This window comes from Drosophila arizonae, chromosome 5 (genome assembly GCF_054131065.1).
Source record: "Drosophila arizonae isolate 15081-1271.41 chromosome 5, UAZ_ARI_1.0, whole genome shotgun sequence".
Classification (NCBI taxonomy): Eukaryota; Metazoa; Arthropoda; class Insecta; order Diptera; family Drosophilidae; genus Drosophila; species Drosophila arizonae.
Window position 1 is genome coordinate 11,204,041 of NC_142925.1, and position 27,524 is coordinate 11,231,564.

Below are 27,524 nucleotides of genomic sequence, written 5' to 3' on the forward strand. Positions count from 1 at the left end.
GCCAAGTCGCGCAATTTCCCAGCACTTGTTGCGCTTTAATTATGCCAGAGGTTTTTCATTAGCTACCTTATATTTCGTAGTTGTTGTTGCTTTTGCATGCAATTGATAAAAAAAAAAAAAAAAAAAAAAAAAAAGCAGCACAGCACAGCGGGCATCGAACATGCAACATGCAACTCGAACCGGCTAGCTGGCTGCAAGCTAAGCGCAAGCAAGCCAGATTTATACGCAGTTAACGTGCGTGCGAGCGAGCGCAATATACAAATCACACAGGCACACGCACACACACTCACTTACACACTCACACATGCGCGCATACGCAAGCACAAACGAAACGAACTGCTGCTGATCGTGTATAACAAGTTGGGTGTATAACAGTTGCGCGAATGCAAACTGAGCGACGGCTGCTGTTGTTGTTATTGCTAGCCTGCCTGCCTGCCTGCTTGTTGTTGTTGTTGCTGTCGTCTCATTGCTTTTGCGTCAATAGAACCACGACGAACGACGAACGACAGCGGCAACAACAACAACAGCAAACGACGTTGATTCGTATTGGCTGCAGCCCACAAATACTCATTGCTCACACACACACACGCACACAGCGGGCCAGACCAATTGCAGGTCTTAGAGCAGCGACAAAAACAAACAACAACAACCACATAGCGCACTCGCATGTTAATTGAGATAAAGTAGAGCGAGCGCGAGTGCGAGTGCGAGTACTCGCAGGATGTGAGCGTCGCTGGCGCTGTCGTTGGCGTAGCAGCTGCTGCTGCGCCTCAAATATGTTACTAATTTCTAATTGGATTTCGCTGTTACAGTTTGCCTAACTCTTCTTCGTATTAATTTCTTTCTTTTATTTTATTTTTTGCGTTTTGCGTGCGTGTCCATTAAAGCGTTAAATACGTAAAGCTTTTGATTACGATTTCTTGAATAGTTTTTGTTTTTGTGTGTTTTTGTTTGCCTACCTTCTGCGTTATGACTGAACCGTTCGCTGAGGCGCCCAGGCTGCCATTCTTGGCTGGATCCTTGCTCAAGTCTTCGGGCTCACGTTTGATGCTCAGCAGCTGCTGCTGTTGCTGCTGCTGCTGCTGCTGCACAGCAGCGGAGACGATCGAGCCCGCGCTCCCCACTCCTGCCGTCGTTATGGTCACAATGTCGCTGGGATGAGGCGGCTGCTGCTGCTGCTGTTGATGCTGCTGCTGTTGTTGCTGCTGCTGTTGTTGTTGCTGTTGCTGTTGCTGTTGCTGTTGCTGCTGTTGCTGTTGTTGATGCGAGATTGTTGTTGTGGAGACAACGCCGGTTGTGGCGGACGACGATGAGGGGTGTGAACCAAGCAGAAAGCCTTGAATTTCATTTTGCGATAGGCCAGAGACATCGATAGGTGTGGTCTGGCCATTCAGTTTGCCGGCGCTGCTCGCATTGCTGCAAAAAAAGATCATAAGACGAAGGAAATGGCAGAGCAACAGAGATAGCAATTGATAGAAATAAGAGAGAAGACATATAACGATAGAGAGAGAGAGAGAGAGAGAGTGACAAGGAGAGGGAGAGAGGAAGATAGAGAGCATGGCATGAGTAAACAAATTTACATTTCAATTTGCCTAAATTAAATGCTTAATTACTTAATTAATTATAATTAACCTGGCATTATCAACAATTATGCTTAAATACTTAATTACTAATGCCCACCCACACACACACACACACACACACACACACAGAGAGAGACATACACTGTCCACCTAACGGTACTCCAATCAATTGGCAAATCCCAATCAGAAAACTGACAATCAAAAGTGCGCAAAATATGCAGAAATTGCAAATTTTCAATTGCTAATCCGTTGGCTGCGCCTAATTTGCCAGCCAGCCAACAACTACATACACCTGTAGCTGCAGCTGAAGCTGCGACCTGTTACCAACTGGCCAATCGACTCAAATACACACACACACACACACGCACACAGACACACACCCAAGCATACACGCACACACACTGAGCCGAATAGGAGCAACGACAACTGAAAAACCAAACCAGATTCCAGCTGCAGCGCGTCCAGCAAAGGAAAAAAAAAATACAAATGAAAATAAAAATAAAATAAAAACCAGTCGACAAATATATATATAGATATAACTGCACAATAAAAACAAATTGCATTCAATGAAAATAATCAAGAGCTGTTTTTTCGCGGGGTAAAAGGCCTAAATCTCTCGCCCTCTTCTCCTGTCTCCCGTCTCTCCACTCTTTCGCTGCTTCTTTCGATGACAAACAGAATTGAATCATATAATTTTATACTACTTCTTCTTCTTCATCATTATTATTGTCAAGGTCACCGCCGTCGAGAGCTTTACCAAAGTTGGTCAAGAATTTTGAGTCACATTTTAAGCCAAAAAAAATCTTTCGGGAATTTCGGCTCGAATTAAAAGCAAAGAGAACTTGTTCCAATTGACAGCTGAGTGATTTTTTGTCTTTTGTTTTTGTTTTTATTTAAATTTAATTTTTATTATGACGTCAATGGTTTTTGAAAATAAACAAAATGTACATTTAGAATTTTGGTCAGCCTAAATCGTAAATGTTTTCAATTAACTCGATTGTGATGCTAAAAAGTTGTTTTTTTATGAGCCGATACTTTTAATGGCATAGTACTATAAATATATATTTATTTTAGATATATTTATTTATTTGCATACAATATATATTATATATATTTATATTTAAATAGCATTTCTCAGTAACGACAGCTTAAATATGATTCAAAAACTTGTTTCTTAATCTGTTCACATTTGATTAAGTATAAAATTGTTTTGAATTACAGATTTAATTCCGTTGTCAATTTTTGTGAGGCAAAGACAAAAATGAAAATTCAAGCAGCGAAAACGCTGGGATTGGGCTGTAATATGTTTTAGAATCTAGTAAGTCTACTAATTGGGAGTGAATATTTGCATATATACTATCTACAAAATTGGGAGTTGTTTTGTATATATACGGCTATCTAAAAAATTTAATATATCATTTTATTGGAATTTTCTAGAATTTGAATATAATATTTTTTTTTGGCTTTCTAAATTCGACTATTACAAGAAGTATTTAATGGGAATTTAAGTTGATTTTCAAATAGAAGAACTGGGTATATAAAAAAATATACTAAAATTTATTTTATGTAGGTATTTCAATTTGTATATCATTTTGTTTTTATATATTATATATATTATATATTATAGAAATATTTAATTTAGCTGTTTTTTACTTTATTAATTTTTATTTATTTTTTAATATAAAATAAATTAAATATATGGAAATCATTCACTTGTTATGCTCGAACTATATATTTGGGTAAATTTAACAACAGCTTCAACAAAATAAAATTCAATTCTAATCTAAATACCAAGGAATACTCCGAGAGAGACTTGTGGACAAATGACACACGCTATATCTCATACATAGAATATTTATATATAAACAAAATTTCATTTGCAACAAGCTCAAGTTGACTATAAAAAGCTTTATCATAATAATAAGTTTTCAAGAAACGAACCATTAAAATGAAAACCCAAAAAAACGACAAAAATGAGAACAAAATGTCGCAATTTCTTTAGCAGCTGCTGCCGTTTGGTTTTTTTTGTTTTTGTTTTTTTTTTTTTTTTGGCATAGCGCTGCTGTCTCGATTGCGAGATACATTTGTATCTATGATCGTGTGCATTTGGCGGCGACCTCAACTAAACACCGGAGCGCCCGTCGAGTGCCCGATTTCACCCGAATTCCAAAATTCTACGACATGTTCTCCAGCTTAATGTGGGGTTAAGGCCGGACAGCACGGACATCGCCAGCTGAACGCAAAGCTATATGTGTGTATGCATGTGTATATGCATGTGTATGTGTATGTGTACAATATGAAAACATGGCAACAGTTTTTTTTTTTAATGTTCTACAGAACATTTTGCAGAAACAAAAACATTTTCGTAATGCGATATGCTTTTATATCTAGCTGGGCTTATTATCCATATACATACACATATAGATGTATATATAGATGTATATATACAAAGCGTTGGGCCGCCCGTTTTTAGGGTCAGTTTCGTGTAAATCACGTAGCTGTTGTTATTAGACGGCAGCCGCAGCTGTGGACGGGGGCAAAAAGCGCTTAAACTGTCTTTTAATTGTGTTTCTAAGCCAACGGCTACCCGCAACGACCTTTTCCATGCCCCCTTAGCGGTGCCTCAGAGTTCGCCTCCCCGTTACAGTTTCGACAGCCGAACAACCTGAACTTGATATAAAACCAAAATAACAAGCGACCAAGCGACCAAATGACTCGAGAACTTGAGACACAACTTGTTGTGTGTGCGTTGTGTGTGTGCGTTATGTTGTGTTTGTGACCGCAAATTGTATACCCTAACATAAAGTGAACAAGGAGTTTGAGAAGAGCACAAAGGATGGAAGTAAAATGCATTGGGAAAGCGGCAGAGAAATTATAGAGAGAGATAGACATGATGGAGCGAGGCATAATGATGATGATGATGAGATAAAATTAAGAGTGAGATCAAAATAAATATTTAGAGAATGAAAGCAAGAGAGACAACGAGAGAGAGAGAGAGAGAGAGAGAGAGAGAGAGAGAGAGAGAGAGACGGAGTTCGTCAAGGATATAGATATTCCATAAAGACAGGAAGTACAGTATAAGTAAAGAGAAACATATTCTGAAAGAGGATAGTGAGAGAGAGAGAGAGAGAGAGAGAGAGAGAGAGAAGTGAACAGTGAGAGAGATAAATCGGGAATGATATGTGTACATAGAGAGAGGTGAAAAGAGAATGAGATGCAGATCTATCTCCATCTTTTGAGGGGAAGTGCAGAGAGAGAGAGGATGATAAGGAGAGCGAGGTCGAGATAGAAAGAAAGAGAGGGAGAGAGTGCGAGCAAAAGACAGACAGTGAGAGGAATTGAGAGAACTACATACGAGTGCTAGAAAGTCAATAATGTGACCATATAAGACATTTGGTTAATTTATGAAAATAGGTTAGATAGGCACAATGGAGTGGGGCTATTAAGCGAAAGAGTCTATTAAAAAGAGATTTAAGAGGTTCATATCAAACAATATGAAGACAAGCCTGAACTAATGAGCTAGGCGTTAGCCTATGTGGAGATAATTGATATTACTAATAAAATATAAAACATGTATATGTGTATATAAAAATAATGTAACAAAATGCACAATAAATTAAAATTGAAAGACAATGAAAGAGCTTGAATGAATGTTAATAAAGATGGGTATATTGTTTAAACAAATGCATATCATAAAGGAAAGGAAATGCTGTGAGCCTTGAAAACAAAAATCAGGTGGAACGAAACGAAACAAATGAATTATTTTAAATTAATGCAAAATTGATCAAAATAAAGTTATTAATGTTATGAATGCAAATGTTGAAACGATTCCAATCGCAAACAAAACAACAACAACAAAATCAATAAAAGATTATAAAATAAAATTAAAGATCATAATTTCCATAAAGTGTTGCCATAAAAAATCCATAAGGAATGAAGAAGAAGCCAAACTGTGAGCCATAGTCAATGGAGCTGGATTTAGTTAGATCATGGAATGGTCTGTGTCACAGCGCAGCTCTAGATAGCAGAAGAGGAAGCAGCAAAGAAGAGGAAGAAAAGCAGCACAGAAGCCGCACAAACAGAATTTCATAACTTGATTTTTCGGAAGTGCCGCTGGCTACGTGCCGACGCCAATTTCCACGAAGTTCGAGAAGGAACGACGCGAGTGTGGAACACACACACCGAAATGGAGCGCGGGCAACCCAAATTAGAGCTGGCTGAGAGCAGGAGACGGCACAGGTAGGGAGTGGGGGGAGGGGGAGTGGCTTACCTCCACACAAGTTGCTGTTGCTGCTGCTGTGATCTGTTATTGTGCTGCTCAGCATCGACATCTCTGTAGTAGCTGTAGACAGCATACGAAGAGGAGGAGGAGGAGGAGGTAGCGGCGGTAGCATTGGGCACTGCAGCATCGCTGGTTGCGGCAACTGTTGCTGTTGCTGTTGCTGGTGCTGGGGGCGGCGGTGTTGCCTGCTGCTGTTCGCTCAATTGTATCTCATCTGCCACCGATTGCATTAGCCCAGCGGCAGTGAGCGGCAGGTGCTGCAGCTGCTGCTGCTGCTCCTGCTTGGGCGGCTCATAGTAACGCGATGGGGATTGGCTGCCATAATGATGCTGAGGTAGATGTTGGGGCAAATGTTGCTGCAGTTGCTGCTGCTGTTGATGATGGAGTTGCTGCTGCTGCTGCTGCTGCTGCTGTTGCTGCTGATGCTGCGCGTCTAGGCTGTAGCTGCTGCGTCTAACAGGTAGGGTTGGGTTGGGTTAATCAAGAGACGAAACACGAAAAGGGAGAGCAGCTTTGGAGCTGAGCTTTGGCGGCGTTCAGGTGCGTGCAGTTAGCCAGTCGAGCGAGCCCCATTAGCATTTATTTACATAACACATTTGATTATTTTGTCTTTGTTTTGTATTTTTTTTTTGGCCAGGTGTGCGAGTGTGCCTGTGCGTGTGTGTGTGTGTGTGTGTCTGCTGTAACTCTCTTGCGGCAGCTTTTAGCTTTTTTTTTCAAACTTTTTATAGACGAATTGATTTGTTTAGCGCTATTAGCGCGATTAGATGAATGCTGTTAAAAATGCGAGGCAACAACAACAAAAACAACAACAATGACTACAACAATAACAATTGAAAGCGCCGTCAACTCTCTTTCTTCAACACTTGAGCGACGGCAAAAGGAATCGGCAAGGAATCGCCGCAAGTGGTCCGCTAATTACTCAGTTCCCATGGCAAATGGAAGACTTTTAAGTGCAGGTATTGTGTTATATATACATATATGTAATTTTTTATGTATTTCTGCAACAGCCAAACACTTCATTAGCAAGCCCAACGGGGCGGCGGTGGTCGGCAACAAGTAGCAAAAAAAAAAAAGCTAAATAAAAAAAAAAAAAGTTTGAGTTTTTGGCAAACGCATGTTGCAGGACTCGGGGGGCAACCCTAATAGACGGCAACCCTGTGGATTCACATGCAGCGCATTAACACCTGAAAGCTTTAGCATTGCAACAAGGAGAAAAAAAGAAAAGGGGCCGTAACGTAGGCTGGGCGCTGCGGTATCAAAATGCCTGGGAAGTGGCAGCCCAGGGGCAGGCTCAGCCAAACCCAGCCCAGCCAAAGGTAAGACAAGGTGTCCAGCTTAAAATGTCTTGGCGGATAAAAAAGTAGCGTAAAACCGGATTCAGTGCTAGTGCAGCAGCTGCTACTGCTGCTGGACGCATCCGAGACGCGACCGTTAGATCATAATTGATATTTGTGGCAGGGCCCAGAAGGAGACTCGAGCACGTAGACAATAGCCCAAGCAGCTCGGACAGCGTCCCTTTTCTTCCTTACAAAGCGCTAATTTGCATAATGCTTTCAGCTCTGGCCTTTAAGCAAGTCGAGAAAAAAAAAGGATTCATCATTTCGGGCTGGCCGGGATTCACATGGGCCGTCTGCAGCATTTGATACGGTCGAATGACGCTAAGCAGGAGAGAATCGGCTCTGCTACGGCTACAGCTACACAATTATTGTTGTTTTGTCATTGTTTCTCAACGTTGGACATCGCACCTCTTTCTTGCAGGATCGCTCAGCGGCTCAGCGTCTCAGCGTCTCAACGTCTCGGCATGTCCGGCGCTGAGGACACTCGGCTAGAGCAACAACCCCTTCTGGGCAGCGGAGACAACGCATCTGATTTGCATAAATATATCAATCCTGGACCAGGTAAACTTTTCCATTTACTTAAATTTGGTGTTGTTTTTTAATGCATGTTCATTCCGTTTCATTTCAACCCCCCGCCTGGTCCTTGATAAAAACAACAAATCCTTTGGGTTCTATGTCCACCCCGATTGTCCCCTGTTCGCTGCGCATTTCTGTACAGCCAAAAGGATAACCGTGGCGAGCCCCGAAGTCCATTAATTTGTCCACAATGCCCGAGCGCGCATCCTTTGCGCCTGACCATGGCCATGGGTTGACTGTGAGAAATTTATGTTGCGTCTGCGCTGCGTCTGATTGGCTTTGATTCAAAACGATGCCCAGCTGTTCCAATTGGGAAAACTCAACGACGCCGCAGCATTTGCAGCATTTACATGCTCATCTTTTATGCAAATGGAGAGCGAGAGCGCGGCAGACTCTATCTCCTTCTCGCTGTCTCTCTTTCCCTCTCTCTCTATAAAATGTCGATGGGTCGAGCGTGGCTAAAGCGAAGCCGCCAGCGTTTATTTTATTTTTGATTTTTTCTTTCATTTTTGGTTTTTTTGGGCGTGGGGGCTATAAATTTCTCATTCGTATCGCATTAATTACTACAATATTATCAACAGCTACAGCAAAGACATAAAAACCAAAAGACGAAACAACAAAAACAATAACAGCAGCCACAGCCGCCGTCGCCGTCGCCGCCGCTGCTGCTGCTGCGCTGTAGCAGCGAACGCATAACGCAGCGGCCATATTGAAAAGATGCAAAGCATACGAGCGACATAACGAGAGGGAGCGGGAGAGAGCGAGCGCCTGCGCGACATTCGAAATGAATGAACGAACGCATTAAAAGCTTTTTAGCTTAAGAGCTTTTCATATAGCAAATGCTACAGCACATTACAATGTTACACAAATACACAGACACACACACACACGCGTTGACATTATAACAGTGTTGGAGGGGGTGGCTGGTTGGACGCCCGCACTTGAACGCCGTCAGCTGCTGTTGCTGGTGCTGCTGCTGCTGCTGCAACTACCGTGACTCGGCTATCCAGTCTGTATAGGATATGGCATAGCTGCTGCTGGCATCCTGCATCATGTGCAGCCGTTAAACGAATACCGTTAACAATCGCACAAGTGCTCGGAACTGTTCGAAAAAGGCGCGCGCGCGTGCCTGCTTATGCAGCTGTTATACGTAGCTCTGCTGCTGCTGCTGCTGCTTCTGCGGCTGCGTCCACAGCTCATGTCGACCGTTTGGCAATGTAATTGAAACTACAATTGAAGCACATTGTTGTTGTTGTTCTTGTTGTTGGTATTACTGTTCTTGAAGTGAGCTTTTTTCTGCGTTTTTCTCTTCCTTTTTTTTGCTGCGTTTGGTTTCCTTTATCTTTGCGCGCCGCGGTGTTGCCTACGTTGCGAGTTAAGCTCGGGCACTGATACCCATTCGCACAGTTATATTCGGCAAAAAGAATATATATAACACACATGTATGTATATATATAACAACAACAATTTGTATATACTACATATATAAACTTGATGCTGTTGTCGACCTTGTGGCTTTTCGATATCAACTGAAAACCACTTTGAGCGTTCGATAAACTTGTAGCGCCAATTCACAGTGTACATGTGGAGATCTAGAGATGTGGAGAAGTGTAGAGGTGCTAGAAGTGGTAGAGAAGTGGAGTATACCAGCAGCAGCAGCAGCAGAGACAACAACAACAGCACTACACTAACAACAACTGACGACAAACGACAGTCGAAAGCGTACGACGTTGAATTGTGTTAACATGTTTCTTCTTGTCTCGCTCGACATCATTGTTGTTGTTGTTGCTGCTGTTGTTGTATTGCCGCTGCTGCTGCGATTGTTGCGCTGCGACTGCTGCTCTGCTGCAGGTAGACTGCGCAGGTGAACAGGTTTGTTTTTGTATCAAAATGTCCAAACGCTGTTGCACCTTTAATATTAATAATAATAATAATAAAATATCGAGACGAGAAAAAAAAACAAAAGCAAAATCAAAAACAAAAACAAAGACAACAGACACAAACGACAACAAGTGCTACGCACCGAAGCTCTGTTGCCCTTACAGCCCAGCGATCAGCGATTCTGCTTAATGAAAGCTTTAAACTCATTTTATTACAAAGCTCAAAAGCTTCTCAATATTTAGTGATTCAATAATTGCAAATAATTTCCAATATGAGAAAATTATATACGAAACTGTGTGTAAGCCAACGGTTTTTATTTCCACCAACTTCCTTTAATTGTAATATTTAAAGTGTGTTTGATGACATTCAAAGCTTTAAAGCTTTAACCTATAACATAGCTATATAAACACATTCATTCAAACGTTCATCTAAACATAGATCAAGTAAAGATTTATTGCAAGTCTTAAAGACAAAAAGCTCTGGAAATATATGAGCTATAAGCTTTTAGTTTTGAATCAACATTAAATTTAATGTCTGCTTTCACATCACATTTTATGGCAGATAAAGATGTTTTTTTGAAAAGCGTCAGATTTGCGGTGCTTTAGCTTAAGTGAATAAATTTATGAATCCGATTTACAGCTTAATTGTGTATTAGTAAGTAAATTTTACAAATTGTACATAATACCATAACAAGCTTCCAAATAGAGGATATAGACGTTTTATCTATCCAATCTTGATGAAGTCTTTTTAAGAAATGATAACAATGCAGTGAGCTTTTAGGCTCAAAGTCATCGGCAAGCTTTTAATGCACTTGAAAGCTGCATGACAAAGCATTTGACGAAGCTAATATTGCCTACAATGCAGCCAATCAAATATAAATGCTCCATTTACGTTTCCGATGGGTGATCAAGTGTGAGTGTGAGTGTGTGAGTGTGTTAGTATGTAAACAATAAGCCCACTGAAATATTGTCAATCGAGGGTAGTTAGGGGCAAAGTCGAAGCCAATAACAAAACACAATGCAATAATAAATGCGCTTACGGCTCAAATATAATTAAAGACAGTCACTGTTTACACTCGGGCACAATTTGCTGGCCAGCACTGTACACACACACACACACACACACACACTTTTTTTATCGTGACTAAAATGTCGTTTTAAAATAAAATAAAAATAAAAATTGAATAAAAAATGGGGGGAATAAGAAAGAAAAAAAAAATGCTAAAATAAAAACAAAATAAAATACCAGGCAAAAAAAAATATGTTTTGCAGTTCGGAAATTTAATATGAACACTAAAGTGAAAGTAAGTAAATAAATGAGGTGTGCCTGTCGGACACACACTGTCTGTGTGTGTGAGTGTATGACCGCGAACGCCCCACAAGGAAGGCTATCATGAAGGGCATCCTTATATATGTACGAGTATATGGAAATTTCATAAAGTGCAATTCATTTTAACACAATTTTCTGTGGTTTCCGCATGACAAATTAAAATACACTACACAACAAAAGCAGGCACTACATAGTTGAAAAGCTAATGTTGCTTACATATGGGAATAGAGCTCAGCTTAGTATACTCTTTCAAAAGCAGAGCCAAAGTAATAGAAGAAAACTATTCGATTACATTTCTTATTATAGGGAACACATTGAGTGTGAGAACAGAATACTGAGAACAGTTTGGTTTACTACTAAAAAAGCAGAGAAATGGGAACAGATGGGACATGAGAACAGATAAGGTAGAACAGTTTAGTTGGCTCTGCTGAAACTAAAACAAAAGTAATACAAAGAAACTATTCTCTTATTATAGGGAACAGTTTGAATGTGAGAACAAGAGACTGAGAACAGTTTAGTTTACTCTTATGAAAGGAGCACCAAATATACATATGCAGGAAGCTGTTGTCCACTTACTGTTCCCAGTTAAAGAAACCCTAACTGTTGCGCTTTGAGAAGCTTTTGTTTCAAGTGAACTTTATACTCTCTCACGGCACGGCAGGTGATCCGGGCCGCCGAGCACTGAACTTTGAATTAGATCGTTAATTGACTTGTAAAATCGTCTTTGAGATAGACATAAATGATGGATATTATGTTTGATGCCCACCTATGAGACTGACGAACTGACAGACTGTTGGACTGATGGACTGACTGCCTTGTTGCACAAGATGCTTTTAATGAAAATGCAATAGCCGTTAAATCGTGTTGGTTTTTGTTGTTGTTTATATAAATTTTTTATAGCTCCTAAGCAATAAATAAAGCCATTCAATGTTTCTTTATAATCGTGCATTGCTTTGCACTCAACCGAATAATGTGGGTAATAAATGCCGCTGGCGCTGGCGTTGGCGTTGGCGCTGCCGATCGTTGAAGCTTTCATCACAATGCCTTGACATTTCATCAAGCTTGCAAAGCTCCAAGATTAACTCGAACGGAGAGGAAGCGAGAGCTTAACTTTGCTGCACAGTGTAGTCGCTTGTAAGCGGCTTATTTATGCGATCCATGGCAAAAGGGTCCGTAGGACATGAAAAGGTACGACAGGCGAAGGATTTGCAGTTAATGCAGCGAGCGTCAACAGCGACAACAACAACAAAGGTCACACGCAGATGGCTTAATGTCAATTTAAAAGCAAAGCAATCAGCAAACGCGACGTGCAGATACCCTTCAATGCGTGAGCAAACTTCTGTCAAGTAATACAATAACAGAAATAGTGCTTACAGAACTCAGTTATATTTATTAATTATGGATATTAGCGCATATAAATCAATGAGTGACTTATACATACCCTATAAAAACTAGTTAATAGGGTTTCTACTGCATAAAAGTATGGAATGTGTTCAGTAATATGTTTTAAAATTAAATCATATGTGAAAATGAAATGATGAAAATTAATAGCAGATACCCTGTAAACTGTGAACTATTTTTGTTGGTTAAATTTTCCAGGCAATTTCAAATTTCGAACTTGTACTTGTCTTTTCAAGCAAATTCTAAATCTGGAATAAGCTATAAACTGAAATCGACTTTTAGATACCCTATAATATGATATCCTGTAAGAATTTGTTGTTTGAAATTTATATCAGTGCATAAAATACAAAATGTATAAATTACAGGGTATATAAAGCATCAAATTTTTTAAGCTCAGGCATAAATGAGTGAGAGACCAAAATGACACTAGCACTAATATACCCTGTCGGCATACTTTCAGGTATGGAGCATTGAATTTAGGCAACCACAATACGCCAAAACTGTCCCAACTAGAGATGAGAGGCAGGAGACAAAGACAAAGAGAAAGAGAGTGAGAAAGAAAGAAAGAACTGTTGGCAATGCAACCGACCACATATCAGGGATGGCTAAAACCAACTGTACAACATGCGAGGCGAACACCAACACGCAAGCCGATTGAGATGGAGCTGCGATGGAGGCAGCTGTGGCAGAGGTTGTGCCAGCCGCAGTGGTCAATGTGGCGCATTTGTTAGAATGCAACGAGGCAGCGCGGAGGCGCGACGAGGCTGAAGACATCGCCATCAACGTCTTTGGGGCCAGCGCGCGTTGGTCAAACAGCATGCCAAACGTCAGAGGCGTCTGCCGAGTCCAACAAAAGTCCAGGGTGTCCACCTTGTCCCGGCCAGCGTCCATATGCGGAAACGCAATTTTGTCGTTATTTATGGACCTTGGCGTGCATGCAACATGCATGGTGTGCTGGAGCAGCAACAGCAACGGCAACAGCAACGGCAGCAACAGCAGCAACAACGTATCGCAGCCTCCGCTATAACAGGATGACCATCGACGTGGCATTAGAAGCAAGAACAAGAAGATGTAGAAGAAGGAAGAGGAAGAAGGAGGAGGAGCAGCAGAAGCAGCAGGAGGAGAAAACGAAGCTGTGGCAGCGGCATGCAGATGCAGATGACGATGACTTAGTTGGTGTTGCAGGCAACAGGCAACAGGCAGCAGGCAGCAGGCAGCGGGCAGCACCTTGCTCGAGGTGCTTACCACACGGCGCACATTCGAGCCGTAACGGTTCTCTATTAGATTAATTTATATTCAAATTTTTATTACTTGCGCATACCAAAAGCGCGGCGATGATGATGATGGCGGCTGCTGTTGCTGTTGCTGCTGTTGCTGCTGCCGCGGCTGTTGCTCTAAAATGAATTGCCAGGCGCTGTTGCCGAGGTTGAGGCTGTGGCACATCCGCGTGGAGGCTGCGGCTGACTCTTTGGCTATGTATTATTAGCCTCTCGCCTACTTGCAGATTCGATGCACGCCAAATGCCACAGATGTGGCTGCTGTTGCTGTTGTTGCTGTTGTTGCAATAACGTATAGTAGAAACAGTTACAACGGAAGCTGTCATTCGCCTTGGGAATGGGGTCTGAGGATTGCCAGCGAAATGTTTCGGGCCATGGCTAAAATGGGGGGAATTGCGCTGGCGTTGCAGCCAGTTGTTGTTGTTGTTGTTGCTGCTGTTGCCTGTTGCTCTTGTTAGTGTTTGTTGCCTATCGCAATAATTAACAGTAAAACGGACAGCGGTTAATTCAAATGCATGAGAAATGCAAATGATGCAACATTTTGTAAGCCAAAAGGACGTCTCGATGCCACCAACAACTGTTCTCAATGAAGTTGTTGTTGCTGCTGCTGCTGTTGCTGTTGGTGCTGATGGCGCAGCTGTTGCAGCTGTTGCTGGTGTTGCAAGGTCCAACTATGTGCGACAATTAGCCAAGATTTATGATAAGATGTGGGCCTTGGCACATGGAGCAAGCAACAAGCTTAATTAACAAATCAAAAAAAAAAAAAAGGGACAATCGATTAGCAATCGATTACATCGATTAAATCGATATCGATTGGTAGCAATTGTAATTTAATAATCAGATGAATAGTATCAAATGCTTTGAATAATATCTAAACTTTATAGAAGAATCTCTAAGAGTATTCTAAAGCAATTTCTTCTTTCTAATCAACATCTATCTCTATCTCTATTTCGATCTCTATTGTTAAGAAAATCATAATACCCGACACATGTCTATAACCACAGCTAATTGATATTGTATCATTAGTCAGCTTATAATTGATGGATTTTCCAGCACTCTTCCTTTCATTGACTCAATTTGTTAGCGATGACGAAGCGGCGCAATAAAATGATTTAGATAATCATAGAAAATTATAGAAAATTGGCGGAAATTAAAAAATGATAACAAAATCTATTAAAAATGTGAAAAATATATATATATTGTACGATATATGTATGTATGTAAATATATAAAAAAAATTTGAGCTTGAGCTATGGAATGGGTACAAAATATATCTTTTATAATTTTATTATAATCATATTAGATCATATTTTGAGAAACAGCAATTCAGATGTTTCATAGAAAAAACATTCAGAAATATTCGAGAGTTCTATAAGTGTTTCAATAATGCTCATAAGACAACTAGACAGCAGTGAGAGGGTATCGAATCAAGCAACGAAAAGAACCAACGACAATGTTCCTAAGGATAGACAAAAACATTTTACTTAAGAAATTTTAATACCCGAGATCTATATATATTATATATGATTATATGTATATAATCTATTATGTATAATTCTTATGTGTATTCTAGAAACTAACTTACATTCCAAAAGATGAATTTCAGTCTCGAAAATATCTTTCATAGCCCCACTTTACTCAAGAGATCTCTAAGATAAATGTATATCTAAGCTAAACATCTATAGTGATGCCTATAATACTAGATATAGGGCTTTACTCACCCTTGTAAATGTTCCTCGACATCGGCGACTATGTAGACGGGTTGTCCGGTGCCGCTGGTGGTTGTGGCATAGGGCAGACCCGCCTGCACCACCACCTGGCCGTCGGAGACGAGGCTGCCAATATCACCGCCCGAGTAGATCTCGAGGCCCTTCTGATCGCTGGTGGAGTAGATGACAGTCTTGCTGCCGTCGTTGTAGATCAAATCGATGTGCTTGTCCGGCTGATACAGCTCCGGATCCAGTTTCTGTGGCACGCCCGACAAATGTGGCAGCTGCTTCACATTCACATTGACGCCATTCGGATCGGATGTGGTGTAGATGATGGAGCCACCGCCGGCGGCATGCTTCTTGTGATCCTCGTAGATCTCTGCCTCCGTTTTGATCACATTGTCGTTGCCATAGTGCAGCACCGAGGCATCCAGGGGCAGGGGTGAGGTCTGATAGACAGCCTGATGCTCGTTGTTCAGCTTCTGGGCCTGGTTGTACATGGCGGTGGCCACCGCATTGTCGTTGGGCATCAGCTTGGAGGGATCGCTAACGATGCGCGTCAGTATGTGCTCGCCCGCCTCGTTTCTGGAGAGGATGTGATGCTCGCCATTGATGATCTCCCGCGAGATGATCTGCTGCTGCTCGCCATTCGGACCGACAACGCGTATGATTTGATTCTCATCGAACTCGATCTTGGCCAGCGGCTGATGCTCCGTCTGCTGCTGTTGCTGTTGTTGTTGTTGTTGCTGCTGCTGCTGCTGCTGCTGCTGATGCTGTGAGCTCATTTGTGCCGCGATGCGTGCATCTATCACCTGGCCATCGTCATGGCCACCATTCGAGCCGCCACCATTGCCACCGCCCGGACCGCCGTCCGGCGGCATCACCACCTTGGGCGTCTCATAGATGAACACGGCCTCCTTGTCGTACAGCTTGGCCGAATCTGTGTGCAGATCGAGGACATTCACGTTCGTCATGGTCGCCAGCTCCGGCTGCGGACTGTCCGGCGATCGATGCATTGTGGTTAGCAGCGGCACACCGTTCTGGCCCAGGGGCGAACTGTTGCTGCTGGCTACAATGTTGGCGCCCTGCTGGATGGGCGAGAGGGAGGCGTCGCTCAGATGGCCACCCACTACACCGACGCCGCCGATAACGCCGACGCCCACGCCCACGCCCCCAACGACGCCCAGGCGATGTGTGTGTGTGTGCGTGTGTGGATGCAGCGAGTGTGTGTGCGTATGGCCGTGGGCGTGGCCGTGTTGCTGATGGGCGTGTGCGTGGGCGGACAGCGATAGATCGTTGTTGGACGTAATGACGCTCGTTGTCGCCGTGGATGTGGACATCATATATATATATATCGGGGTGTATATATATATATATGTGTGTGTGCGTGTGTGTGTATATCTAGGCGAAACTAATTATTGAACAAATTTGTGGAAGACTTTGAACTTTGAACTTGAGTTGTTGCTGTCGTTGTGGCTGTTGCTTTTGTTGTTGTTGTTGCAGCTGGCAAATGGCGAAGGCATTCGAAGTGTTGCAGGTTGTATGTTGTTTGTTGTTGTTGTTGTTGTTGGTGGTGGCAAGCTTTGTTTGTTACGAGTATATAAACTTTAATAATATCACTATCACGTTATGAATGAAGGCACTTGTTGTTGTTGTTGTTGTTGATGTTGTTGTGGTTGTTGTGGTTGTTGTTGCTGTTGTTGTGGTTACTGTTGTTGCTGTTGATGTTGCTGCTGTTTCAATATTGCTTTTGTTTGTATGGCACTAAGGAACTTGGATAACAACTAGCTCCTCTATCGTTGTAATTAACTGCAATCAAAGAAAGAGAAATAGAAAATATTAAAAAAATAATTAAAAAACAAAAAAAAAAAAAACAAAAATGGTGTAATAAAAACTTTTTAATATTTGAAAATTTTTAATTTAAGAGGAGACTGTAAAAACGAAATCGCAATTTTGCTTGAATTAAGCAGAATTAAATTTAAAATACCCAACTATTTCTTTCAAGCTTGAAGCTTTTAAAGATTTTATATGAATTCCCAAATCTAAAAAATTAAAAAATATCATTTAAAGCAGAAGGCCCTATTCAGCTATAAAATCTTTAAAATGTTTTTCATATATTTCTAGATTTTAGTTTAAGGGTTAAAATTCACATAAGGTAGGCCTATATATCTTTTTATATTTAGAGCAATTACTTATATAAAGTATAGATTCAATTCTTTGGAACTTTAAGCATTGGTGCGTCTATATATCTAAATAAATTGATAAATATACAAAGCATTAGATCCATCATATGCTATCTCTATTCAAAGACCTAAAAATGGTATTCACACACATCCCCAAGCATTTGATCCTTCAAGTCGTCGCCTCTCTGGAACCCCGAGCAGTTCTGTATGTATACATATATGCTGTATGGTAATATATTATTATATGGAATTCAAGAGCGGGAATGTCGCTCACACTGTGACTCACAATAATAATCATTTGAAATGGAAACCAAAAACAATCAGCTTTGTTTCGTATTGGTGATTCAATTCCACGAACGAAGAAGCCGCTAATTGCAAATTAAATATATTGGGCAATTACTAAAATTATTTATTGCAAAATTTTCTCGTATTCAGTCGCTAAATATTGACTGTAATATGAAAGTTTTATTATTTGCAATTTTATTATTATTAATTTTACTATTACTATTTTAAGTTACAAAATGTGAATAATATTATTGTCAATTTTAAAGAATTTTGCTCATATAAAAAAAAAAACTATATTTAATTTTTATAAATTATGATTTCAAAATCTATTGACTCTATTGATAATTTCAACATTGCATATTCTCTATTATTATGCTATATATGTTCTATTTCTCTACATATACTACTTTCTTTATATGCTCTATCAAACCCATCAGCTCTACCTATCTCTCACAGCTCCATCTACCTTTGCTCCGCCTAACTGCTGCCCATTCATAATCCCTATAAGCTCGACCCTAACAGCTCAGTTAAGTATAAAGCTTGTTAGCATTCACTCATTCCATCTCATTTATAATAATAAACAATTATATTCAGGTAAAAGATATTTTATATATAAAAAAAAAACTGGGCCTGTTTGACCGGGTGGATCGTGCCTTCTAAAAAAAAAAAAAAAAAAAAAAAAAAACAATAATAATAAAAATAAATAACAAACTAAACTAAACGTTAACGGAATGTGGAACGGGCTCAAATGTTTGCGGTTTCCCCGATGAGTCGATAATGCGCTGCGTTGTTGTTGTTGTCGTCTCAGTTGTTGTTGTTGTTGTTGAGTTGAACGTTTTGCACAAAGCGAACAAACATGCAAACAAACATAAACACTGAAAACCGAAACAGTAACGAAACAAGTGGGAGGCTAGGCGGGGTTAGCCGGCCGTGCCAAAGGGAGTGCGACAGAGAGAGAGAGAGCAACAGGGCGACAGGGCGAGGGACGGGCAAACAAAAGCGGTGCACACGTGCCCGTCGAACTAGTTTGACTCCTTCGCAAATGTCAAACGTGTAACTGCATAACTCATCACATCAACAACAACAGGTGGAAAGAAGCAGAAGAGGAAGCAGCAGAGGAAGCAACACCAGCAGTGGCAGAGGCAGTGGCAGCGCCGTCAACGCTGGCAGCGCTTAGCTTATTTGTGTTTTGTTTACAGTAAAAACGGCATTCAAGTTAGCAGCAGAGGCAGAGGCAGCAGCAGCAGCAGCAGCAGCAGCAGAGGCAACAACATCAACTGTGAATGGAATAGTCCAGTTTGTTTAACTCTTTAACGGTTTCTGTTGCTGTTTCATTTTCAATTTCGATTTCAGTTTCAATTCCAGAATCTCACAAAACCAAAAATAAAGCAAAACATGTTTGATAACAACAACAGAAATGAAATGAAACGAAACAAACAAACAACAAGAGGCAACACAACTTGTTGCTGTGTTTTGTTTTGTTTTGATTTTTTAGAACAGGTACCGGTAGGTAGGTAGTTCCAAACAACAACAACAACAACAACAACAACAAGAGAAGCAGCAGCAGCAGCTACAAGTCATGTGCCGCCAATCCTTGACCTAATCCAGAAGTTGCTGATGCTGACTTTCTGGTTCAGCCACAACAGGCCAGGCCAGGCACACATTGGCACTGGCCCCGCCCCCACACCCTGCCTGGGAACTGGGAACTGGCAACTGGCAACTGGAACCCGGTTCAGGTGGCACGTCCACTGCCACTGCCAGTTATTGTTTGATAAAAAAAAAATCAGACACCAAAAAAAAAAAAAAAAAAAACGAGAAAAAAAAGTAAGCAAAGTAAAGCTGGCGTCGCAAAGTTCATGAGGCTGCCTTTGAGACGCTGTCTGTTGGGGATGTGGATAAACTTGTTTTCTTTTCTTTTCAGCATTTTTTTTTTTTTTCGTCAGTTCAACCAAGCTGAGCCGGTTGGGGTTCAACTCGCAGATCGTGTGTCTGCTCCTCGTTTGCCCATGCTGCCGCTGCCGCTGCTGCTGCTGCTGCTGCTGTTGCTGGTTCCGTTAGTAGGTGAGGTCAGTGTCATGTGGCGCGCTTTGGTAGACTAGTTTTTGGCACACACACACACACACACACACACAGAGACAGTCATAATGTACACCCAACCCCTTGTCAGCTGCTAAACCGGTCAATATCTTCTATATATAAATACTATATTGATGAGCTGCACGCCCGGCACGTGGCCCCAACCGGGCTTAGCGTTAGCCCGCTCGGGCCCCTGTCCGCCCCTGCCACGCCTCTTGGCTAGAAAGTCGTCAAGCAATTAGAAAACAATTAAAATGAAATCAAGAACAAATTCAAACTTGGCCAATTTGTGCAGCTTTATTGCTTTATATAACGATTGAGGTCAATTTGATGTGCCCTTCGCTCTACCAACTCTCCCTCCTCCTCTGCCTCCCCATCTCTTTCTCACTCCCTCTAAATCCCTCACCAAGTGTTTCTTTTTCGAGTGTTTGCCCCGAGCCATCTAGATATGCTCGAGCGCATTTATTCTATTTATCCACTTAATACTTTCAAGAGCAAAACCCCATAAAAAGAGGAAGAGAAAGAGAGAGAGAGAGAGAATGGGAGAGACATAAAAAAACTGAGCTAAATCTTTGGAACTGATTAAACGCTTTTGTCTAAACTGATCTAGGCAAATTGAAAGATTCAAGCGGGAGTTAATGATGTTCCATATATTTTCGAATTTCGAATAGATGTCAGACGATATGCAATTTAATTAAATCAATTCAATATCTGTGACATTTGATGTGATAGAAGAGAGATCAAACAGTTAGGTTATTTTTGCAAGGCATAATGATTGAGTTAAAGAAGATATAAGAGACAGCAGGAGGCGTGGTAGTTAAGATAAAGTATGTATGTATTATATTGGATATATGCATGTAATTAATAGGGATCTACAGCCAGCTCCACCTCGTCTTAAACGGCTGTCTTTCCCTGTGTTTTTACAAGTGAATGAGAATAGATTAACTATTCCTATATTTATTATAAGATCGAGATATCATTTATGAAATATGTCCATATAATATTTGCAAAGCTTAAAAGGCTAGTCTAGTTTGATTTGTATAATAATAATGAAGAGATTTATAAGTACTTCCAGCAAAAACCCCAAATCGAATTTCAGGCTAGTGTAATTTTGTAATCTTTCTAAGTCAACATTGATTGATATACCTATGTTATATTTATAGATATATTTATACATATTATATAATATCATATTATAATATTCCCAAGAACTCTCGCTGTTGCTTAAGCAGAAGTCAAATGCAACATTGTTGCGAGACGTGATTTGCATTTAAATAGGTTTAGTTGATATCATATCAGAAATCACATTTAATATTATTCCTATAGTAATAAGTACTGTTGATCTAGTTGGCAGTGTACGACTAGAATATACCCAGCACTGAGCACAAGGTGAACCAAGTATTGATGGTTTGAGAGCAGGACATAGAATCTAGATCTCTTTAGTGCCAAAGCTTAACGAGGAGAATACAGACTTCACGTCATGGACCACGCCTCCTTTCGCCTTTTACTTTACAGTTTCAAGCTGAATTTGCATATTCAATGCGTCTAGGGTAAACGAACTCATATTGGACAGTTACGAAATTAGATTCAGCCATATATTTATATACACAATGATCATAATGATCAACTAATTAAATTTTATTTGCTTAATTGACTTGTTTGTTTAAGTTTGATCGAAATTCGCATTTATGTATCTTCGGCAAATCAGTGAAACGGAAGAAAGTATAAAATAAATATTTTATGGGATTAAAAACTGTTCCATAGCAAGATCAATTGAATTGAAAATAATACATAATATTTTCTGATCAAAGAAAAATGTTAATAGAATGGAAAGATGGTAGATTGTAGATTGTAAATATCTCTTATCTTATCGTATAGTTTATAGCGATCTTTTTTTAAGACCTGTATGATGCTTCTAATGCCTCAACAAAATTCAATTAACATCTCATATAACTATCATATATCAGAGAATAGCTAACTAAAATTTTTCACATGAGTATTCCTTTGGGAATCTTTCATATACGATATACCTCAATCAAATTAATTAATATGCATAAAAGTTTCATCATCTTTCTATATTTTTAGAAATAAATGAATATATATGTACGTAATCTTAGCTATCGACTATATATCCAAAAATATATACATTAAGTGAAACCCCGTCTCTAATTTATTCACATTAGAAATTTAATCTGTGCATTGTTTTTATTATTGAATCTTAAAGTCGTTTGTATTTGTATTCTCGCATTTGCCCTAACTAACTGCTTGGCTTTCAGAATGGAGGAATATAATCGTTTCGAAGGCAATACCATTTGGAATCCCATCAAGATTTGACATAATTTAGACCCCGACAGTCATTTGATATAAAAGTATGCAGAGATATGTACCCAACTATAGGTGTGTGTGTGTGTTTGTGTGTGTGTGCACCCAAAGACAAGAAATGTACGAACCTAACCCTAAGCCATCGGTCAAAGCCGGGCATCAATAACTACACGAACTCAACGAAAAAACAAAAAAAAAGAACAACAACAACAAGCAAAGACCAAGTAAAGACGCAGACATTGAGAGCCCAGAGAGAAGGTAAGAAAAACGCAGAAAAAGAAAAGAAAAACAATAAACGTTAACACGAACACGAAAATAAAATAACTCTCTCACGAAGTTAACCCCCGCGCCACTCCCCTATGCCGTTCATTCCTCTCCCCCTTCTCCTCCTCCTCCTCCCACTCCGTAGCGAGCCACCTCGCTGGCTTTTGTGTGGGTTAAGTGTGCCCCGAGTCTTTGTAGTTGTGCCTGTGTGTGTGTGTGAGAGCTGACGTGCACATGTGAGTGTCATTGTACATTCATATGTGTGTGTGTGTGTGTGTGTGTGTGTCTCTGAGTCTGCTGCGTAGTGGCTAACGCAAGACAACGACAGCGACAGCGCTAGCGACGGCAGCGTCAACGGCGACGCTGTTCATTTTACTGTACCATAATCGCAGCCCCAAATTGATCGCCATCATCAATGTGCGGACCACTAACAAAAAGTATAAAGAATAATACATAATACAAAAAAAAAATAAAAGAGCAGCAACAACAACAACAACAGCAGCCATAAAGCCAAAGTCAACGAAGTCGCTGCCCAAATGCTACAAGAAGCCACGAGAAAACGTAATCAAAAACACAACAACAACAACAACAGCAGCAGCAGCAACAGTAACTTCGATTTTCGAACAAGTCGACTGAGACGCTGGCCGCAGCAGCAACAGCACCAGCAGCCGCAGCAGCAGCACCAGCAGCGTCGCACACACAGACAACACCTTTTGATCCCTTTTCGCCCGCTTTGCGCTGCTCCGTTGTCTGACCGAACGAGCGACTGAACGAACAAACGAAGCGAATGAGCGAACCAAACGAACACACGCGCTTGCGCTCTCCTTCTCTCCTTCTCTCGCTCTCTCTCTATCTCACTCTCTCTCAGGCTCTGGCTGCCTCATACGCTCTTGCGCACTCTCCAACACTATTGCCTATTACCATCGCGGCTGCGACGTTGACAGCGCACCTTACAGGGTGCTTTATATTTGGCTTTTATTGATGTCGCTGTTGCGCGTTTCTTTAAGCCTGGCTCAGAGCGCAGTGTTGCATTTTATGCATTTATAATTACTTCTCTGTATACACATACATTTATATATACAGTAGATTGCGAGAATGAAAGAGCAATACTTACAAATATGTATATTTTGTATGCGTTGCAGCTGTCCACAGCGCCGAGTACCAGGTAAAAACGTTGTATATGTATATATTGGAATTTTGGCACTACAATTCGTAAGGATCACTATGGCACACTATCACTGGAAGGCTGGAAGGCTTGGTAGGCGGCGACGGCATGTTCGAAATAATTTCGAGAAAAAAACACCGTAAATGTTTAACGAACTAACGAACGTAGTTATATATGTATATATGTGTGTGTGTGTGTTTTGCATGTATTTGTGGTGCCCGCTTAATTCGTGGCTGACTGCTGGAATTGTTGATTGTTGTTGTTGCTGCTGCTGCTGTGGCTGTTGCTGTTGCCGCTGCTGGTGGGTGCACCTTTCGCCACTTTAGCGCTGCTGCTGTTGGTATGCGTCTTTGGCTCAAAGCCTGACTGCTAGCTGTGAGCTTCTAATGTGCGACTCCTTGGTCTCGTTGCTGTTGTTGATTGTTGTTGACTGTTGTTGCTGCTGTTGCTGCTCTTGTTGTTGCTGTAGTGGCTGTGTGCATTTTGGACGCACGCACACACATACACATACACATACACACACATGTACAATGCACAGCTCACAGCATTAACATTTGATTTGCGTATTTTGCATAAAACTTTTTTAATTGCCACGACGTACACGAAACACGGCTGCGGAGGCGGTGCTGGCGGTGGCAGCGGATGCGCGCAGCATTTGCGTCTCTCTTTTGTTGTTGCGGTTGTTGTTGTTGTGGTTGCTTTTGCACTTTTGTTAACAGTTTATACATTTTTCATTGTGGAGCCCGCCTTAATGCTTTAGTTTAGTATTTTAGTATTTTTCAGTTGTTGTTGTGGCTGCTGTTGCTCTGGTTGGTATATACACAGACACAGGCACACACATACACCTACATGTGTGTGTGTGTGTGCTTTGGGTTTACGCGCTTTTTTAAATTTCTGCGCGTTCGCCTTTTGTTGTTCTTTGCTTTTGTTTTTGCTGTTTTGCTTTTGCTTTTTTCGTTTTGTTATTAATCACAATTTGTATTTTGAATTTTTATTTCTGTTGCCGTTGCTCAGCTTTGATGGCGTCTCGTTTTGGCTCACACAAACGCACGCACGCACACAGCGACGGCAGGCACGACTCGCACACACACACACACATGAGCACACCACAGCGAGTACATGCACACAGAGACAGACTGAGACACACACACACACAAGCAAGCGCGCGCACTGTTGCTGGCACACGCGAACCGAACGCGAACGTATTTCACTCTATATGTATGTGTGTGTGCGTGTGTGTATGTGTGTGTGTTTTTTGTACTTTTCTTCGTTTCTATTTTTTAGTGCTTCTTCTTCTACTTCTGCTGCTGCTGCTGCTGGTTGCTTTACTTCACTTTATTAATTTAAATAATTCGCAGAGTTTACTCAAATAATCTGGCAACTCTGTGCATTTGCAATTTCAATTAATAATTATTTGTTTTCAGTATTTAATTTGTTGTTTATTGAGGAGCCAAAGCGAAAATGTGTAACTCGCCTGCACGAAAGGTACGAAAAACTTGTCGCGGATGAACGTTGAGCTCGGCTATAATGCCCAAAGAGTCAATTGGAGATTGTTCAACTGTTGAATGTGTTGTTGCTGCTGCTGCTGCTGCTGCTGCTACTGCTGCTCAGAGCGCGTCGCTGCGGCAGCGGCTGCTGCTGTTCGGCTGCGCAGTCGCTGCTCACCTTCTCTCTCTCTCTCTCTCTCGCGCGCGCTCTCTCGACCTGTGTCTGTGCAGGCGCACACAGGTGAATGTCTGTGTGCGAGAGCGTGCATGTTGCTCGATTATTATTGCTTTTTATGGTTTCATCTCTTTCGTAACTGATATTGAGCGAGCTGCGTCGGCATCGGCGTCGGCGTCGACTGCAGCAGCAGCAGTCGACCAAACGAGCGAGCAAAACTGAAATTCACCGATTCGATGATGATGTTGTCTCTACACTGGCAACACAGACACGCACACAGGTAGCAGACCATACATATTTGTCCCTGCGCCTGCGCCTGCGCCTGTTGCGCTGCCAGTGTGTATGTGTGTGTGTGTTTGTATGTTTGTGTGTGCACCTGCATAGCTCTAGAGCCGCGTTTCCCAGGTACGCATTTAATAGCTTGTGCAATAACAAATGACTCAGGCAACGAACTTGCTCGCATTTACTGGTTTGAAACTTGGCTAAACATTATTTACAGGTGCGCATTCAGAGTATTTTGCCAGCTGACGCCACCAAATACAGTTGAGTTGAACGCGCAGCGCCTGTCTGCTGATCCGGCCCTGTGTTTTTTTGCGCTTTGTAGCTTTCAGATTCATTTTGTGGCTTGCATTCATTTTCGAACTTTCAAACATTCGAACATGCTGTGCCTTGTTTTTTGTTTTGCTTGTTGCCTTTGCTGCGGCTGCGCTGCTATTGCTGCTGTTGCTGCAGCGCCAGCGTACATTGTGAAAGTGGTAGTGCAGTTGGGCACCAGGTAGAGGCCAACGCAGATAGTTACCAACAGTGACAGAGAGAGAGGAGGAATGAGAGAGAGGGAGACATAGAAGGAGAGAGACACATACACACACACACAAACACTCACACTCACTCACTCACACATGCGCACTTAAAATAGTTATGCATGTAGCACAAATGAATGCCATGTAGCCGACGGCACAGACTCCGACGCCGCCTTACGACAACAGCAACAACAGCAACAACAGCAGCAAGAGGCAGCAGAGGTGACGGCTGCGTCGATAGCGGCGGCAGCAGAAAAATCAACGCTTTGTCGTGTGGACGGTACCGACTGTTTGCTCAGTGTGCTTTTTGCCGTGTTTTCTGCTAGTCAGCATACAGGGTGCTCCGTTTGAGGCCGTTCACTGTTGCATACACTTTGACATTCTTTAGACATTCTGCTTGAATATAATATAATTAATAATATAATTAATATAATAATAATATAATAATTATAATAATATATAATATAATAAAAGTATATCTTAAAAATAAAAAGTTTAATATTTTATATTTTTTTTTGGGACGTAGTTTTTATATATTATTTAATAAATATTTAATATAATTTTTAATATTTAAAAATAAATCAAATTTAGCTAACTAAGTTTTATCTTTTTGATTAAATACAACAAAATATTTTGAAAATAAAAAATAAGTAAAAAAACAAAAATATTCCAAACGATTGTTTTTGCATTTTCATTAAATTTCAGTTTTTATTTTCATGTTGTTTATTGTTGCAATATATTAAATTTGTTGTTGTTGTTGTTTTTTTTTTTTTTTAAATCTAAATGTATGCTTAGTTTAAACATGGTTTTATATTCAATTCTTTTTTTTTTTCATTTGTGTATGCCTTTTTTAATAATAAATTTAATTTTTTTTGTTTTTGTTTTTAACTGGTCGAAACTTTTTACTAATACTTTGTTTTTGTTTTTGTTTTTTTTGCGATTACATTTACATTTATGTATTTCATATACAATTATATAGTATATATTTATATATATGTAAGTATATGTATGGGTGTATATGTGTGTGCGTGTGTGTGAGTGTTTGCGCGTTTGTATATTTGAGAAATTAAAAGCAAATCTATTATTATTTAAACTATTTTCACTCGTAGAAAAAATTTAAAATTTAATTTATAGAATTTGGTATTTGTTAACAAAGCATAGAAAATGAGATATTTATTTAGGAAATCGATAACATTTCGATGTTTATCGATAGACCTATGCTAATGCAAATAGGTTGTCGAATTTTCAATTCCATGTCGCAGCCTGAGTGATGTAAATTCAATGAGCTTTTGGGTTTACATAGGTCTACAGTTAGTTGGTATTTTCTATGGTATTTTCTTGGTATTTTCGTATTATCGTCTAGTGTGCGAATTGAATTGCAACTAAGAG

The 27,524-nt window shown here is 40.7% G+C and overlaps 1 protein-coding gene across 12 annotated transcripts in view; it reads right to left on the reverse strand.

The window, feature by feature from the left end:
* The window catches only part of grh (grainy head), a 49,607-nt gene extending 24,404 nt beyond the window's left edge, over nt 1-25,203 (reverse strand). For 2 of the 12 annotated variants that reach the window (XM_089471076.1, XM_089471073.1), the window contains exons 1-3: nt 23,623-25,203; nt 15,391-17,187; nt 960-1,416 (exon numbers count right to left, since the gene is read on the reverse strand). In XM_089471076.1, the coding sequence (XP_089327202.1) occupies nt 960-1,416; nt 15,391-16,721 (1,788 nt within the window). In that variant the 5' untranslated portion in view covers nt 16,722-17,187; nt 23,623-25,203. Of the gene's footprint in view, nt 1-959; nt 1,417-5,853; nt 6,319-8,773; nt 9,500-15,390; nt 17,188-23,622 lie in introns of those variants that run through there. The other 10 variants (XM_089471077.1, XM_089471075.1, XM_089471074.1 and 7 more) reach the window with 9 other exon arrangements.
* Nucleotides 25,204-27,524: the final 2,321 nt, after the last annotated feature.